This window comes from Vipera berus (assembly GCF_964194415.1).
Source record: "Vipera berus genome assembly, chromosome: 6".
Lineage (NCBI taxonomy): Eukaryota > Metazoa > Chordata > Lepidosauria > Squamata > Viperidae > Vipera > Vipera berus.
Window position 1 is genome coordinate 84,848,329 of NC_138208.1, and position 18,319 is coordinate 84,866,647.

Genomic DNA, 18,319 nt, shown 5'->3' on the forward strand with positions numbered 1-18,319 from the left:
TAATTGGGTAGATTCATTAAAAGAAACAAGACTGAAACATGCCAGACAAACAATTTACAGTTCATTTATTGTTCCAAATATAAATCATGCAGTGCTAATTCTTTCAAGGCAGACCTGATTATATAAATCCCTTTCTCTTGGTTGTTAATTTTATTCTTGGACAAGATATGGTGACCCTCTCAGAAAATCCCTTCTTTAAAGTCAAAGCTGTGTGGTGTGACCCTGTGGAATCCATGGCTCTTCCGCGCTTTCCAGAAACCATACATTTATGCACCATCAGGTTTAATCTGTGATTCAAAGACTAACACGTGCCAGTTAAAAGCATGGAGGCTGGGCCACAAAGGGAATGTCCAAGAGAAATCTAAAAACAACCTAATGGAAATGTTCTGCTCCTTCCCTCCCCTTTTCCTCCCTTCCTCCCTTCCCTCCCTTCCCTTCCCTCCCCTTCTTTTTCTTTCTTTCCTTCCTTCCCTTTTTCCCTCCTTCCTTTCCTTCCTTCCTCCCCCTTTTCTTTCTTTCTTTCTTTCTTTCTTTCTTTCTTTCTTTCTTTCTTTCTTTCTTTCTTTCTTTCTTTCTTTCTTTCTCTCTTTCTTTTTCTTTCTTTCTTTCTTTCTTTCTCTTTCTTTCTTTCTTTCTTTCTTTCTTTCTTTCTTTCTTTCTTTCTCCTTCCTTCCCTCCCCTTTTCTTTCCTTCCTTCCTTCCCTCCCCTTCTTTTTCTTTCTTTCTTTCCTTCCTTCCCTTTTTTCTTCCTCTCTCACCCTTTTCTTTCTTTCTTTCTTTCTTTCTTTCTCTTTCTTTCTTTCTTCTTTCTTTCTTTCTTTCTTTCTTTCTTTCTTTCTTTCTTTCTTTCTCTTTCTCTCTCTCTCTCTCTCTCTCTCACTCTCCTTCCTTCCTTCCTTCCTTCCTTCCCTCCCTCCCTCCTGAAGTTGCTCTGTGTTGAATCTTGGTCTACTTTAGACAATGACATGGTGAAAGTAACTTTTATTCTTCTTATTTCCTCCCAGGGCATTGAAATAAAATCATATGAGCCCCCTCCTTGAGGGAGATGGGCACTTTAGAAATATGAAATATAAATTAAATAAATATGCCAATTTTGAGAGGTATTTCTGCCCTTCTTTTGCTCTTGGGTGTTTCAATAATCTCCCTCTGCCTCTATCTTTTTTTCTTCAAACCTTCTAAAACAAACCAGTTTTTCCATCATGGATAAACTTCACAGAAATCTGAAATTCATTTATATATTTTCACACAGGGAGAGACACACATGCACACACACAGTGACCACCTTTATTATTTTTATAAATAACTCAAGGCAGCCAACATATCTGACACACCTTCCTCTTGTTATGTTCCTCACAACAACAGCCATTTTATAGATGGATTGCACCAGGGGTCTTCAGACTTGGCAACTTTAAGACTTGTGGACTTCAATTCCCAGAATTCCTCAGCCAGGAATTCTAGGAGTTGAAGTCCACAAGTCTTAAAATTGCCAAGTTTGAAGACCCCTGGACTGGACTGAGAGAATGACTGGCCCAAAGCCACCCAGCTGGCTTTCATGCCTAAGGTAGGACTAGAACTCACAATCTCCTGATGATTGGCCCAAGGTCACCCACCTGGCTTTCTTGGCTAAGGCAGGACTTATTCATGCTTTTTTTCCTATGGATATATTGCCCATATTCTATTTTTTTTCTTTTATGCCTTATTCTGAATATATTTCAGCTTCCATGAGCTATTCTTCCAGATTTTTTTTTTAAGGCTTGGCTTTTTTCATAGCATCTGTGGCTCTCCTAATCCAAACAGCATTTTCAGTGCATCATTCACCTTGAAACATCTTCTTTTTTTCTCTTTTTAAAAACTCTCCTTCAAGGATAATTTCTATCCAGCATTAAAAAGAACTCTTTTTCTGCATTTCAAGGATTTTTTTCTTTCCTTCCTCACAACTTGTCTTATTTCATCCTTCAGCCTGCAAGAGTGATCCATCCTTCCTTCCTTCCTTCCTTCCTTCCTTCCTTCCTTCCTTCCTTCCTTCCTTCCTCTCTTTCTTTCTTTCTTTCTTTCTTTCTTTCTTTCTTTCTTTCTTTCTTTCTTTCTTTCTTTCTTTCTTTCTTTTCTTTCTCTTTCTTTCTTTCTTTCTTTCTTTCTTTCTTTCTTTCTTTCTTTCTTTCTTTCTTTCTCTCTCTCTTTTCCTTTCTGTTTTTAAGAAGCGATTTACTCAGTGAGTGAAACAGTATTGATTTCCATTGCCAGATAGGAAGTGCTTCTGATCATCAGCCAAATCTCTAATTTCTTTACTTGGCTGGAAATTGTATATCTTTCTGGTTTATACCTCATCAGTCAAGAGCTGGAAAGTACGATACTCCTCGGCCTGGGGCCCGAAAAATAATCTAACAGGTTTTATGCAATAGAGTACTGTTTTGGCTGTCTTGGCTGGCTAGCAGGGGAATTGTGGATGTTGAAGTCCACATATCTCCAAGTGGCCAAGTTTGAGAAACACTGCTGTAAAGTAAAAACACAATAACCCAGCTTCAATTTCAGTTGGATCTGCTAAGCAACAGGAAGTTTTATTTTTGTAGTTTCGTGCTATAATATGAGTCCTTCAGGGAATTGCACAGCGGGTGTTCAAATGAAATCAGGGACCCTGACACGAACTTGCAATTTTATATAAATAAATATGTTTTACATCACTATATACATCAACCGAGATAGTCAGGGAAACAGGAGCATCATGAGGTAAATCACAGAGGACACAGAACAAAAAGGCAGGAAAAAGGGAAACGTCCCCTCCAAACCCACAGCAAAGATTGCCTCAGGTAGGAGCCAACACTCCTGTACCAATCAACCACAACTGTGTGTTCTGGCTCAGTGCACAACCCCACTGCTCTAGCTACTAAATTTAAATAACCAAGTCAAACGGCACTAAGCAGGAATCTAAGACAAATCTTTATGCATTTATTTTTATTTATTTATTTATTTTAATTCCATTTATATCCCGCCCTTCTCCGAAGACTTAGCTTAGCAGTAGCCTTCATTCTATGTATATGCCTGCTTATTAGGGCTTTCACACACACCCCAGTGGCATTATTACAAAGTCAGCTTAATTGCCCCCAACAATCTGGGTCCTCATTTTACCTACCTGGGAAGGATGGAAGGCTGAGTCAACCTTGAGCCTGGTGGGATGCGAACCTGCACTAATTGCAGGCAGCTGGTGTTACTTAAGGAGGCATTAGCCCACTGCTCCACCAAGGCTCATTTAGGTTGTGGCTGTCAAATATAATAGTAGTTTTTAACTTGGGAAATAGATAAGCATTGAAGATCCTTGTTTTAAGACAGGGGTCTTCAAACCTGGCCTTTTTATGACTTGTGGACTTCAGCTCCCAGAATTCCTCAGCCAGGCACGCTGGCTGAGGAATTCTGGGAGCTGAAGTCCACAAGTCATAAAAGGGCCAAGTTTGAAGACCCCTGTATTAAGAGAACCTCTGTTGTAACAACCCTGTGAGGTGGGTTGGGCTAAGAAAGAGAGAGAGACGGGTCCAAAGTCACCCAGCTGGCTTTCATGCCTAAGGCAGGACTAGAACTCACTATCTCCTGGTGATTGGCCAAAAGTCACCCAAATGGTTTTCATGCCTAAGGCAGGACTAGAACTCACCATCCCCTAGTTTCTAGGCCAGCACCTTAACTACTACACCAAACTGGGTCTTATGAACTAATGTACTGTCTAAGGCAGGAGAAAGCAGTCCACATCCTATAGAGTTTCCTGAACAACAACTCCCAGCACCTAAAAATGGCTTGGCTCATGGGGTAATAATATTGGGAATTGTAGATTAACAATATCTGGAAAATCAGTGGTTGGTAAATGACAAGATCAGACCTTCCTTTATATAACAGAGTCCCAGTCTATGGGGTAGGGGAGGAAAAATAGAATCTGGCCATAAGCAGCATGTAGTTTGTCTGAGCATCCATATCTTATAGGTAGTCCTCACCTTATGACTACAATTAAGACCAGAACATCCACTGCTAAGTAATGCAATTGTTAAGAGAGTCATCATGTGGCTATGTCCAATTTTATGAGCCCTTTTTTTGCTGCAGTCATTAAGTGAATCACATGGTTGTTAAACGAAGCCGGCTTCACTGTTTTTGCTGGTTGGAAGTTGGCTATGAATGCGATCACATGATTCTGGGCCACTGCAACCACTAAAAATACATGCCAGTTGCTAAGCACTCAAATTGCGATCATGTGATTACCGGGGATGCTGCAAGCGTCATAAGTATGAGGTCATAAGTGTTATAAGTCACCTTTTTCAGCACCGTTGTAACTTCAAACAATCACTAAAGAAATGATCAGAATTCAAAGACTGTATATTTCCTGCTAGCACAAACTGTTTCTGGAGAACATACCTTTGAGGGGGGGAAAAAAGTACAAAGAAGAGCAACTAAGATGATTAAAGGCCTGGAGACTAAAACATATGAAGAACGGTTGCAGGATTTGGGTTTGACTAGTTAGAGAAAAGAAGGACAAGGAGGGACATGATAACAGTATTCCAGTATTTGAGAGGTTGCCACAAAGAGGAAGGGGTCAACTTATTTTCAAAAGCACCAGAGGGCAGGACAGGTAACAATGGATGGAAACTAATCAAGGAGAGGAGCAATCTGGAATTCAGGAGAAACTTCCTAACAGTGAAGATAATTAACCAGTGGAACAGCTTGCCACCAGAAATTTTGCGTTCTCCATCCCTGGAGGTTTTTAAGAAGAGACTGGACAGCCACTTGTCTGAAATGGTATAGGGCACAGGTCTGCAACCTGCGGCTCCGGAGCCGCATGCGGCTCTTTCAGCCGTCTTCTGCAGCTCCCGGTCCTCTGCCATGTGCAGTCCAAAAAAAAAAAAAAAAAAAAGTGGGACTAAAAAAGTTCAACCAATCAATTCAAATATGCAGGGTAGGTGCATATCTCACCTTGGCTCCACTCTTCAGTCAAACCCTGTTCTGCGCATGTGTGCATGCGCACGTATTTTTTGCGGCTCCCAGTTTTTCCTTTTGTGAGGGAACTGGTTCTGAGTGGCTCTTTCACTGTTTCAGGTTGCTGACCCCTGGTATAGGGTTTCCTGCCTGAGCAGGGGGTTGGACTAGAAGACCTCCAAGGTCCCTTCCAGCTCTATTCTGATTGATAACTATATATTAATGTCTACAGCCCAGGTTTGAGATCTATGCAACAGAGTGAGCTCCCATTCTTGCTCCCAGCTCCGGCCCATCCAGCAGTTCGAAAGCATGCAAATGCAAGTAGATAAATAGATACCACTTCATTGGGAAGGTAACAGTGTTCTGTGTGCCTTTGGCATACAGCCATGCTGGCTACAGGACCGTGGAAAAAGTCTTCAGACAACACTGGCTCCCTTGGCTAAGAAACGGAGATGAGCTCCATGGCCTCAAGAAAACCTTTGTCTTGACTTTCTCTTTCTAGCCATACTATGCTTTCATGAGGAATCAGTGATGCCCTCGACGTGATGTCCCGTTGCCTGGAAGCGGTCCGGGAATGGATGGGGAGGAACAGGCTTCAACTCAACCCGGACAAGACTGAATGGCTGTACATACCGGCATGCCAGGACACTCAGAGTATTCCATCCCTTAGTATTGGGGGTGAGTTATTGCCCCCCGTTGATAGGGCCCGCAACCTGGGTGTCCTCCTAGATTCACAGCTCTCCTTAGAAGATCACATAGGAGCTGTGACCAGGGGAGCCTTCACTCGGGTTCGCCTAGTGCGCCAACTACAACCCTATCTGGACCTGGATGCCTTGCGTACAGTCACCCATGCACTTGTGACCTCTCGCCTTGACTACTGCAACACTCTTTACATGGGGCTGCCCTTGAGATCCACTCGGAAGCTTCAGCTGGTACAGAGTGCAGCTGCACGAACACTTTTGGGGGCTTCCCGATACTCCCATATTACACCTCTCCTCCGTGAGCTGCACTGGCTTCCAGTTGCCTTCCGAGTGAAATTCAAGGTGCTAGTGATGACATACAAAGCCCTACATGGCATGGGTCCGGAATACCTACGGGAACACCTACTGCCAGCGTCAACACCTCTCCGTCCTGTGCGCTCCCACAGAGAAGGCCTCCTCAGGGTGCCACCGGTCAGAGAATGCCGGCTGGTGGCCCCCAGGGGGAGAGCATTCTCTGTGGGTGCGCCAACCCTTTGGAACTGCTTGCCTGCCGAAATCCGGATGGCCCCCGACCTTCGCACCTTCCGGCGTGACTTAAAAACCTACCTATTCCAGCAAGCCGGCCTGGCCTGATAGATTTTGGGGTTTCATTGGTTTACTATTGCTTTTACTGTATACTCACCTTGCTCTGTACACCGCCCCGAGTCCTTCGGGAGAAGGGCGGTATATAAAAACAAACGAACAAATAAATAAATAAATAAATAAATAAGTAAATAAATCACAAGCTTTACAAAGATTCAGTGACAGAACAGAAACTAAGTCACAAACCGAGATGACTAGACCAGGGCTTTTCAACCTTTTCACCCATTGTACCACTTTTAGGATATGGCAACATCCGAGTACCACCAGTCACCTAGCAAGGTGTCAAAAACCTGACACCCCCCCCCCCAAAAAAGGAAAAAAGTGATGAAGTACAGGTAGTCCTCGACTTACAACAGTTTGCTTACTGACTGTTCGAAGTTACAATGGCACTGAAAAAATGAATCAGTTGCCAAGCATCTGAATGTAAATCACAAGACCCTGGAGATGCTGCAATATTCCAGCTGATCGGCACTTCTTCTGGGCTCAGAAGCACCAGGATCAGCGCCGAGCTCCAGCTGGAGTCTGGCGCTGATCCTGGCGCTGATCCTGGCGCTTCCGCTGAGCCCTGACAGCCCTGCAGCTCCAGCCGTCTCTCACTCAGGCTTCTGCGGTGCTGCCACCAGTTCAGCTCAATCCCCTCCCCCGCTACCACTTTTCTAGGATGGTTGCGTACCACCTGCCAGGTGCCAATGTACCACAGGTGGTACCCGTACCACTGGCTGAAAAGCCCTGCGCTAGACCGATGTCAGATAGCAATCTCCCAGAAATGGAAAATAAGTTTGAAGCTATTTATTTTGAAATATAAAAAGCTATCAGCCCAAAAAAAGGGGAGGGTAAAGAATTTGAATGGTAATAAAATGTACCTAGTAAAAACAGAAAGACAGAAGCCAAAATTCCAGCTCATCTATTCCCGTTTTCTGCTTCTTTACAACCAAATATAAACAGATAGAACTAACTGGGCATAAACGAAGGACAAGGACATTGATGGTGAAGAAAGACTTCAGTAGATCAGCTTCGGTTTGTTTTGCACAGCCTGCTCCGTGCAAAAATGTGCATGTGGTTTTAATAAGCCCACAATCAATATTGTGCTCTGTCAATTACAAAACAGGCTGCAGCTGGGATGCAACAGTCTGAAAATCCCCAGTCTGCTCAATTGCTGAGATGTCCAAGTATTTAACTCTAATGCTGCTGGGATGTCTTGAAGAGAACAATCAGATTTTTGTTCAGGACAATGACCAACCCCTTGAAAAAAAATGTGTTGAAGAGAGACCACTGCCTTGAGATCATTTGGCCATCTGCATAGATATTGTATTTGCTGCAAATGTGAAACTAAACAAGATTGAAAGAATGTTGAAGAATTTGTCATACAGGTAGTCCTTGACTTACGACCTTACAATTGAGCCCAAAATTTCTATTGTTCAGTGAGGCAGTTGTTAAGTGAGTTTTGCCCCATTTTACGACCTTTTTTCCCTTGGTTGTTAAGTGAATTACTCAGTTGTTAGGTCAGTAACATGGTTGTCAAGTGGCATTTGACTTTGCTGTCAGAAATCACAAAAGGGGATCACATGAGCCCGGGACCCTGCAATCAACGTAAATATGAATCAGTTGCCAAGTGTCTGAATTTTTATCACATAACTGTGGGAATGCTGCAATGGTCATAAGTGTTAAAAACAATGTCATTTTTTTCAGTGCCATTGTAACCTCAAGCGGTTACTATTCTTGTAAGTTGTACGTTGAGGACTACCCATATAAGATATAACAACACGAAAGTCAAAAAAACTTAACCACTGAAACCATGAGTTGACTGCTCTTTTCAATCTCCCAAATTATGCTCAGGATTCAAATGTCCTGTTACCCATAAACGAATCTGTTTTGACTCATCCCCCCCCCCAAAAATGGGGGCAAAATTAAAATTAAAAAAATGGGGGGCTTTTGCCCAGGTTCACTTGGTGCACCAGTTGCGGCCCTACCTGGACCGAGATGCCCTACGCACAGTCACTCATGTGCTCGTGACCTCCCGGTTAGACTACTGCAACACTCTCTACATGGGGCTGCCCTTGAGGACCACTCGGAGGCTTCAGCTGGTGCAGAATGCAGCCGCGCAAATTGTGATGGGAGTCTCCCAATACTCCCGTGTAACACCTCTCCTCCGCGAGCTGCATTGGCTTCCGGTTGCCCTCTGGGTGAGATTCAAGGTGCTGGTGATGACCTATAAAGCCCTACATGGCTTGGGTCCGGATTATCTTAGGGAGCGCCTGCTGCCAACTTCCCATCGTCTTGTGCGCTCCCATAGACAGGGCCTCCTTAGGGTGCCGCCGGTTAGGGAGTGCCGGTGGGTGATCCCCAGAGGGAGGGCATTTTCTGTGGGCGCGCCTGCCCTTTGGAATGATTTACCTGTGGAACTCCGGACTGCCCCCGATCTGCGTTCATTTCGCCAGGACCTGAAAACCTGGCTTTTCGATCTATCAGGCCTGGACTGAAGGGGTTTTAGCTTTTTAATATTGTTTTAATTGTTGGGCTTTAATTAATTTAATTCATTTTAATTTTATATTATCTTTTTATATTGTCTTTTATATGCTGCCCTGTAAACCGCCCTGAGTCCTTCGGGAATAGGGCGGTATAGAAAACTAATTAAATACATAAATAAATAAATAAAGTGGGTTTACCTCTCTGGAGAAGACTGTAATGCAGGAAAAGGTGGAAGGAAAGAGAAGAGAACAACCAGCAACAAAGTGGATGGATGTAATTGATAGTGGTGAAGGATGCATCAAATAAGCTATGGTGGCGCAGTGGTTAGAATGCAATATTGCAGGCAAACTCTGTCCACAGCCTGAAGTTCGATCCTGACATCCTTCCAAGATCAGTAAAATGAGGACCCAGATTGTTGGGGGCAATATAAGTCTAAATGGTGTTGCTATTGCTATTAGAAAGCTGAAAGACCAAGTTAGGGAGAGATTGTCAAGGAAAAAAATCTGTGTGGTCCCTAAAAGTTAACATCGATTCACATTTTAACTCTTCTTTCCATTTTCTCCCTGTCTTGCCAAAAATCGGTCCAAATTGCATCCAGATTGGCTCCTATGATTTTCTGTCCTACCTTTGGCTATGTTTATACATGTGTAAAAATCAGCAAAGAATGCAGCCTATTCTTAAGTTTTATATTAAAGGACTATCCTCCTTTTGATATGCAAATGTCCCTGCAAATCCCTTTGTATTCCTGTTCTTCAAATTATTGATCTGAGTAATGTTAGTTTTTTAAAAATACAGCAGGTGGTAATGTGAAAAAAGCTAAGAAGGGCTGGATTTGGTTAGTAGGTGGATGGGAGATGACCAGGGAATTTCAGAGTCTCAGGTCTGATTAAGTTGAAAAAAAAAATCTCCTGGAAATCAGTTTAAAAAAAAAAGTAAACCAAGCTCTATACAATAAGTAACCATTGACATAATAGTCCTCCTGTTTTCTACACCAGCGCCAGTGATAAATCAGGTACTCTAAAAATGCCCTTAAATTCTCTTTTAAATTAAGATAAATCAAATTAGTAGTTTTCCCACATCCTTTGGCAGTGAAGCTCATGGTTTACACTTCACTGATAATCCTCATTTAAATTGCAGCTTAATAAAAAGGGCAATGGAATGCCATCACAACAAATCAAATCCTATCAAACCAACGTATAAAAGTAGAACTTCTCTCCACATTGAAAAATAACAACAGGAGTATAATTGCGGCATTTGAGAATCAGTTCAGAACAAGGAGAACATTTTCAAGAAATTCTGCAGACCAATTTCAGTTGCCAACACAGGCAGTCCTCAACTTATACCCATTTGTATAGTGACTCTTCAAAATTACAGTGGGACTGGAAAAAGTTACCTGTAGCCAATGGTGGGATTTAAATATGTGCTTCCGGAAGTCCATTCTGGGCCTGGGCAACAAAAAATTAGCTACCGGTTCTGCGAACCAGTTGAATCCCACCACTGCTTACAGCCCATTCTCACACTTACAACCGTTACAGAATGGTGACAGGGTTACATGATTAAAATTCAGGCACTTCACAACTGGCATGTATTTATGACTGTTGCACTATCCCAGGATCATATAATTGCCATTTGCAACCTTCCAAGCTGTCTGGGATCCTTTAGAAGCAGTTTGATTCTGAAAGATATTGTCTTTTTCCTCCCTCGTGACAGTAGCTGAGCAAAGCTGGAGGAAATTGAGCATGACCGAAGCAAGTAAACAAACGTCCTGAAATAGAGACACGTAGGAAATTCAAGATGTTTGCATGTGGAGGGCAAAATTAGGGATGTGCAGCTTTGACAGCTGCAGGCCCCTTTCAAATGCTCTCCGTGGCGAATGTATCTTGCAGACTCTCGGTTGCAAACCACAGTCAAAGAAGCGGACTTATAGAACGGCAACACAAATTTCAACTTGAGAAGCTCAGATCGCCATGGCTCTGCAAGCCAGAATCGGCAACCACGTCTGATCATGCGTGAGCAAACCAGACACGCTGTTTAGAAGGATTGCATGGGTCTTTGAAATGACCACATCAGCCAGGTCCTCCGTTTCCATCTGCTGAAACTGCTAAGCTATAGAAGGAAAAGTGTAATGTGTACTAAACTATTTGGAGACGTCAGTGGGGTAGAATGACGAATTTGATTGCAGAGAAGAAAGCAACAAGTAAGCTAGCTGAGGGACAAGGAAGTCATTTATGAAGCCAGACAAGGGTTGGAGGACAGCCACCAGAGATAAAAAGAGAAGAGGATATTTGTAGCTCGGGGTTGAAATGTGGGTCCTGTGTGCTCTCTGAGTTTTGTTGTTTTCTCGCAGACATTTCATTGCCCAACTAGTTAACATCATCAGTGCTAGAAAGCAGTGAGTTTGCTCTCTGCTATACGCAAGTGGCTTACCTTGTCACTGTTGATGGGAATGTTCTTGGTGGATCTTTGATTAGTCTGTTAGCTTGTTTGCCTGACTTAATAGTACCTTAATTGGGGTATTGTTTACTGCTAGATTGTTGGTACGCTGTTGATCTTGGTGTTGAGCTCTGCTTATCTGGGTATTGATTGCTAGTGAGGTGTTTTGTTCTTTTTGTTTCCATTTTAGCTTTTTTAATTGTCTCTTTTAAAAGGTATGCAGACATTGTTTATCTCTATGTGACTGTTGATGGCGGATTTGTCTTAATGGCAGTCTTACAGGAATTCTCCAGTGTCCACAAACACTGACGGGGCAAGATGCTTGTATATAAACAGAGAGCAAACCTTGAAGCACTGATGATGTAACCTCATTGGGCAGTGAAACACATGCAAGAAAATATCCAAGCAATCTCCAAGCAATTCCCTTCTAGAATTGATGATATCTCGTCGGTAATGTTTTACCAAATAACCATGGTGGTGATGGATGGTTGGATATAGAAACCATTTCCCAAATCCTGAGAGGCACTAAGAAACCTTACAACCAGTTGGAGGAGAAGCCCACCAACTCAATAAGAAGACCTCTATGGTCCAGGGTGCCAATCTGCCCTTACCTTTACTTTGGGGTGGGTTCTGACTCCGATCTCGGAGTACGTTGATCTGGTAAACAGCTCCGTAAGGCTCAAAAAGTTCTTTCAATTCTTTTTCCGACCATGAGCGGGGGATCTGCCCGACAAACATCTTAATGGCATCGGGGTCAGGTTGATCTGAATGATCCAGAGCGCCATTCATTTTGTTAGCTGTGCCGTTGCTAGTAAACACAAGAGACAAAGGGAGAGAGAACGTGGTTAGAGAAACAGTACTTTGGGGAGAGATGATTCAAGGCCAACGAACAAATGGGGAGGGAAAAAAGACAGTGGGCCTGACTAACCCTTCCAGGTAAAGTGCTACAATTAACCAAATAATAACCACAACCACCACAAAACAATAACTTATTACATTTGTTTGCTGCCCGATTCTCAATCAACCATGCTGGGCAGCTTGCAATAGTTGAAGAAGTTTCAATAAACCAATAATGAACATTTGTTGTCATCTATGCACTCATGATCTCCGCCTTCTGGATTCCTTAAAAGGATGTCTGAACCATGGCAGATCTTGGAAGAGCCATTATTCCACCCCCGCTAATGGCAGAATAAACCAAGTTTAAGCATCGCAAAGGTGCTTTTTCAGGAGGCAAGTAGACTTTCTTGTTTTTCTTTGAAGACGTTTCGCTTCTCGTCCAAGAAGCTTCTTCAGCTCTGGCTGGATGGTGAGGAACCATTTGGGGTTAAGACCACACAGACTCATCCCCGACAGCCTGCGCCTGTCTCCAACCGTGAAGGGACCCAGGGCAGAAAACATCCAGCAGCCAAGAAGGCCCCACATCCATTTGCACCACTCAGGTGACCCTGAGGACATAGGTAAACCTCCAAGCGGCCTCAAGGACTCTCCAAAAGAAGGCAAATGACCAGCTGTCTGCAAGGAGTATAAGTCCTCCCGTTCCCCACCATCCAGTCAGAACTGAAGAAGCTTCTTGGATGAGAAGCAAAACGTCTTCAAAGGAAAAACCAGAAAGTCCAGTTGCCTCCTGAAAAAGCACCTTTGGGACCACCATGACCCTGGATGACTGAGAATCTCCACAGACAAGCTTAAACATCTCACAAAATGGCTGATCAGCCTTCTCATGGTTGGATATAAAATGTACTTTCAAGTCATTTCCACTCTCTCCAGGATCTGGGAGAACTCTAAAAAGTTAATTGAAGCCTATTGATGTGTTCAGGGATGTTGTTGCTTCAGAATATGGAATAACAGAGTTGGAAGGAACCTTGGAGGTCCTCTAGTCCAACCCCCTGCTCAGGCAGGAGGCCCTATGGCACTCTGAACGAATGGCTGTCTGATCTCTTCTTCAAAACCTCCAGTGTTGGAGCACCCATAACTTCTGGAGGCAGGTTGTTCCACTGATTAATTGTACTAACTGTCAGGAGGTTTCTCCTTAATTCCAGATTGGATCTCTCTTTGATAAGGCATGAAGCTGAGGGGTACATAAATAATTTTGCTGGGCACAAATTGGTAACACTGTGGCCCAGTTGCTTTCCCGCTTTCTGTATTTTGTTTGCTCTCCTTTTGTGAGTAAGGCCCATTCCCTTCCCTTCAGCCTGGGGTGTAAGTCCATGAATTAGATCAGGGGTCTTCAAACCTGGCCCTTATATGACTTGTGGACTTCAACTCCCAGAATTCCTCAGCCAGGCACGCTGGCTGAGGAATTCTGGGAGTTGAAGTCCACAAGTCATAAAAGGGCCAGGTTTGAAGACCCCTGAACCAGATGGATGCTGAAAGGACAGAGCAATCACTTCAGTTCCGCTTCAGAAGGTCGCAAAAGGGGATCACGTGACCCCCCCCGGGACACGGCAAAACTGTCACCAATACATGCCAGTTGGCAAGCATCTGAATTCTGATCACGTGACCACGGGGCTGCTGCAACAGTGGTTAAGTGTGAAAAACGGTCACAACTCACTTTTTCAGTGGCTTGATAACTTTGAACAGTCACTAAACAAATGGCTGTAAGTTGAGGACAACCTGTATGTGAACATAAGCCCGTGCCCCTTCATTCTGTTTTTTTTTAAACTGCCACGAATGCGGAAGGGAATTCATATGGCTTTAATGGGTGAATTTGCATGGAAACTGAGCATGGAGCGAGAGGAGGAGGCCCACCCAATCGTGTCCTAGTTTTCATTGTGCCCTGTCTTGTGTTTCAAGGCTCCAGATAGACCCGCCATGAAATGAAATGGGACGAAATGGGGAATTATCAAAAGAAGCAAAACAACCCACCAGCTTGGGAGATGAAAGAGGGAGAGCGTTAAAAGGAAAAGGATGGATGTGCCGTGTGCGCACATCCATTTCCAGTGAAAGGTAGGGACAACACTCTTATTTTGGTAATGATTCCAGAATGAAAAACGGCCGCAGCGCCGAGTGATGGAAAGCTTTCAAAAGATGTGATACAAAGTGCAGCAGAGAACCAACACAAGCTTACAGAAAGCAAAAAAAGTGGGTTAGGACGCTGAGCTTGTCGATCAGAAGGTCGGCAGTTTGGCAGGTCGAATCCCGAGTGCCGCGTAACAGAGTGAGCGCCTGTTACTCGTCCCAGCTTCTGCCAACCTAGCAGTTCGAAAGCACCTAAAAATGCAAGTAGAAAAATAGGGACCACTATGGTGGGAAGGTAACAGCGTTCCGAGCGCCTCTGGCGTCTAGTCATGCCAGCCACATGACCACGGAGATGTCCTCGGACAAGCGCTGGCTCTTCGGCTTTGAAACGTAGATGAGCACCGGCCCCTAGAGTCGGAAACGACTAGCACGCATGTGCGGGGGAACCTTTACCTTTACTTTTTATTGCACATATGGGGTGGGGTGGGGTGGGGAAATGCATTAACAGGGTTGCTAATCCCAGGTTAAGCAGATTTCTTTTTTTAAAAAAATAAAACCCCTAAATGTAATATTCCTTTGGTCAAATGCAACAGAGGTGTAATTTCCAGAGGGGTGGGAACTTCAAGCCCTTACATCGGGGGGGGGGTGTCTTCAAACTTGGCCCTTTTTATGACTCGTGGACTTCAATTCCCAGAATTCCTCAGCCAGCATGCCTGGCTGAGGAATTCTGGGAGGTGAAGTCCACGAGTCATAAAAGGGCCAAGTTTGAAGACCCCTGCCTTACACTAATGAAGGGGTCTCCAAACGTGATGTTTATGGAGATGCTCAGTCATCTAGGTCATGGCTGCCCCAAAGATACTTTTTCCCCCCCCTTGCAGACATTTTGCTTCTCATCCAAGAAGCTTCAGAACTAGAATTCACCATCTCCTGGTTTTTTAGGCCAGCCCCTTAACCGCTGCTGCCTTATGCTTCTGAATGGCAGGTGAAATATACAGACAACAAATACAAATTAAAGGCTGAAGATTAATTCTCTCCCTTTTCCCATTAGAACCTGACATGTCATTTGTATGCAATTGTGGGGTCCGTGGGGTCTCACACGTGATAAGCTGGAATGGCTTGCTTAGAGCGGGTTAGCACTTGTGCGAACTCCGTGATTGGTTAAGCCGTGGCATAGTTTAGCATGTTGCATGAACTGGACTGCCAGAGTGTGGTTAACAAACTGCGGCTTACAAATAATACAGTTCTTTGCAGATGTGGGGAAAAAAATGGTTGCAATTTCAGGTCATATGCTTGAGGTTGATAATGTGTCTTCCACTCTTGTTTCAGTTTAAATGCTCTAATTTTATAGCACGCTGTCAATTTCACCCTCGTTTTTCTTTTGCATGACTCTTGTCAACGAAATTAGATTACGGCTATCCAATTCTCAGTTTTAAAGATTAGTAATGTTATAAGTCTTCTGTCCATTTCTTCTCTATTAGAACCTCTGATTTTATTTTTATTTTTTAAAAAGAAAACATTTGTAAAAAGCAAATTACTGCCATTTCAAAGAGACAGCCTGCATCATCACCTTTTCCACCATATATATATATATATATATATATATATATATATATATATATATATATATATATATATATATATATATATATATATATATATATATATATATATATATATATATATATATATATATATATATATATATATATATATATATATATATATATATATATTCTTTGTTCTTTTAAAAGGGGGAAGGAAAAAAAACCCCAGAAAACATCTGGCATGGAGAATACGGATGATCATTTGTTTATATCTTCCTTTCTCTGTCTAACTGCCTTTTCCAAACATAACCAGATGGACCTTTTCAAAATCAAATTAATTTCAGATTAATTCACTCTGGACTAATGCCAGATTCTTGACTTGGAGCTTTCAGACACTGTTTGAATTGATTTACAGTGATGAACTTAAAAGAGCTAAAGTCCTTAGGGATTTTTCTTTTTAATTTTTTTGGTGGGGGATATAAAATCATGCAAGAAAGGATTCCGCAGCCCATATCTAATTTGTTGGGGATAACTTTCCCATAACTGCACAGAATGCAGGGAGTCCTCACCTTATGACCATAACTGAGCCCAAGATTTCTGTTGCTAAGTGAAACAATTGTTGTGAGTTTTGTCCCATTTTATGACCTTACTTGCCACAGTTGTTAAGTGAATCACTGCAGTTGGTAAGTTAGCGACAGGGTTGCTAAGTGAATCTGGCTTCCCCCATTGACGTCGCAAAAGGGGATCACGTGACCCCGGGACACGGCCACCGTCATAAATATGAACCAGTTGCCAAGCATCTGAATTTAGATCCCACGATTATGAGGATGCTGCAGCGGTCGTAAGTGTGGAAAATGGTCAGAAGTCACTTTTTCCAGTGCTGTTGTAACTACGAACAGTCACTAAATGAACTGTTGTAAGTCGAGGACTACCTGTAGCTTTCGGGAATCTTGAGTTTTCCTCATGGCCTACAACTCCTAGAATTCCTAATTTTTCGCACATTTCTCCAGAAGGACACTTGGACAGGTATTTTTAATCCCTTTTCCATAAACATCTTTGTGAGCCATAATTCTTTAAAGGTTGGAAATTCCTTATGGAGGAATTTCAACTCCAATTCTCAAGATACTTGGAGAAAACCATTAAAATTAACCAATATACAATTCATTCTCATATATAAAATTCTGAGCAATGAGAAAGATTGTTATAGAATCTCCATTAAAACCCTCCTCCACCTTCCTTCTCCTTCTCCTCCATCTCCATCTCCATCTTCATCTCCACCTTTATTCTTTCTCCTTCTTCTCCTTTTTCTTCTCCTTCTCCTTCAGCTCCACCTTCCTTCTCCTTCTCCATCTCCACCTTCCTTCTCCTTCTCTTCCATCTTCCTTCTCTTTTTCCTTCTCCTTCTCCTCCATCTTCACCTTCTTTCTCTTTCTCCTCCATCTTCACCTTCCTTCTCTTCCTCCTTCTCCTCCATCTCCACCTTCCTTCTCCTCCATCTCTTTCTCCTTCTCCTCCATCTCTATCTTCCTTCTCTTTCTCCTTCTTCTCCATCTTTTCTTTCTCCTTCTCCTCCAGCTCATCTTACTTCTCTTTCTCCTTCTCTTTCTTCAGCGCCACCTCTCTCCTCTTCCTTTTCCACCTCCACCTCCACCTTCCTCCTCCTCCTCCTCCTCCCCGCCCCATAACCCCATCTTTCAACATGAATAATTAGTGGAGTGTTCAGACGTGTAAATGAAAGACAGCAACTTCTATCGCACCCTTAAACCAGCATGTTTGAATGTCTATGAAGCCAACAGAGAAGATCTTTATAAATCTCAGGCGAGGCTAAAATGGGATGAATAATTCATTGCTCGGCAAGAGCTAGAGAGCCAAGCATTGTCATCACACATGGTATCGATCAGGACATCACAGCAAGCTTTCATAGGCTTGTAGCTGTAAGAGAGTTGCGGAGCCATTCAGCCCCAATTTTCTGCTGATTTCAGGAATCCAAATTAAAGTAGCTTAGAATGGAGGTCTCTCCAGACCCCGCCCCCCTCAATACTTGAAGTCACCCACTGAAGGAGAGACCAGCCACCTGTTCTTCACTCCCCGGTGTTCCTATTGACCTATTTTACATAAGACCTTTCCTAAAATTCCTTCTTTTGGCATATTCTGTGAACTTAATAATGTTCCCTTCACAAACTGTCTGGTTTGGTACAGCAACCAAACCTGTGCAGGTAGCCCTCGACTTATGAGCCCCAAATTTCTGTTGCTAAGTGAGATTTTTTGTTCAGTGAATTTTGGCCCAATTTACGACCAATCTTGCTGCGGCTCTTAAGTGAATCACTGAAGTTGTTAAGTTAGTAACACCGTTGTTAAGTGAACCTGGCTTCCCCTTTGAATTTTGCTTGTCAGAAGGTCGGCAAAAGGGGATCATGAGCCTTGGTGGAGCAGTGGGCTAATGCCTCCTTAAGTAACACCAGCTGCCTGCAATAAGTGCAGGTTCGCATCCCACCAGGCTCAAGGTTGACTCAGCCTTCCATCCTTCTGAGGTAGGTAAAATGAGGACCCAGGTTGTTGGGGGCAATTAAGCTGACTTTGTGATAATGCCGCTTGGGGGGGGGGGAAAGCCCTAATAAGCAG

The 18,319-nt window shown here is 43.2% G+C and overlaps 1 protein-coding gene and 1 long non-coding RNA gene across 7 annotated transcripts in view; both read right to left on the reverse strand.

Moving 5' to 3' along the window:
* Positions 1 to 18,319, reverse strand: part of CELF2 (CUGBP Elav-like family member 2) — a 634,914-nt gene that overhangs the window by 196,337 nt on the left and 420,258 nt on the right. For all 6 annotated transcript variants that reach the window (XM_081330781.1, XM_081330780.1, XM_081330779.1 and 3 more), the window contains one exon: positions 11,807 to 12,003. In XM_081330781.1, coding sequence (XP_081186907.1) covers positions 11,807 to 12,003 — 197 coding nt within the window. The remainder of the gene's footprint in view (positions 1 to 11,806; positions 12,004 to 18,319) is intronic.
* On the reverse strand, positions 473 to 3,309 carry LOC308669863. Its single transcript, XR_014026845.1, has 2 exons — positions 3,238 to 3,309; positions 473 to 2,936 (listed from the first exon to the last, which is right to left on the reverse strand). It is a non-coding gene; the product is annotated as an uncharacterized lncRNA (long non-coding RNA).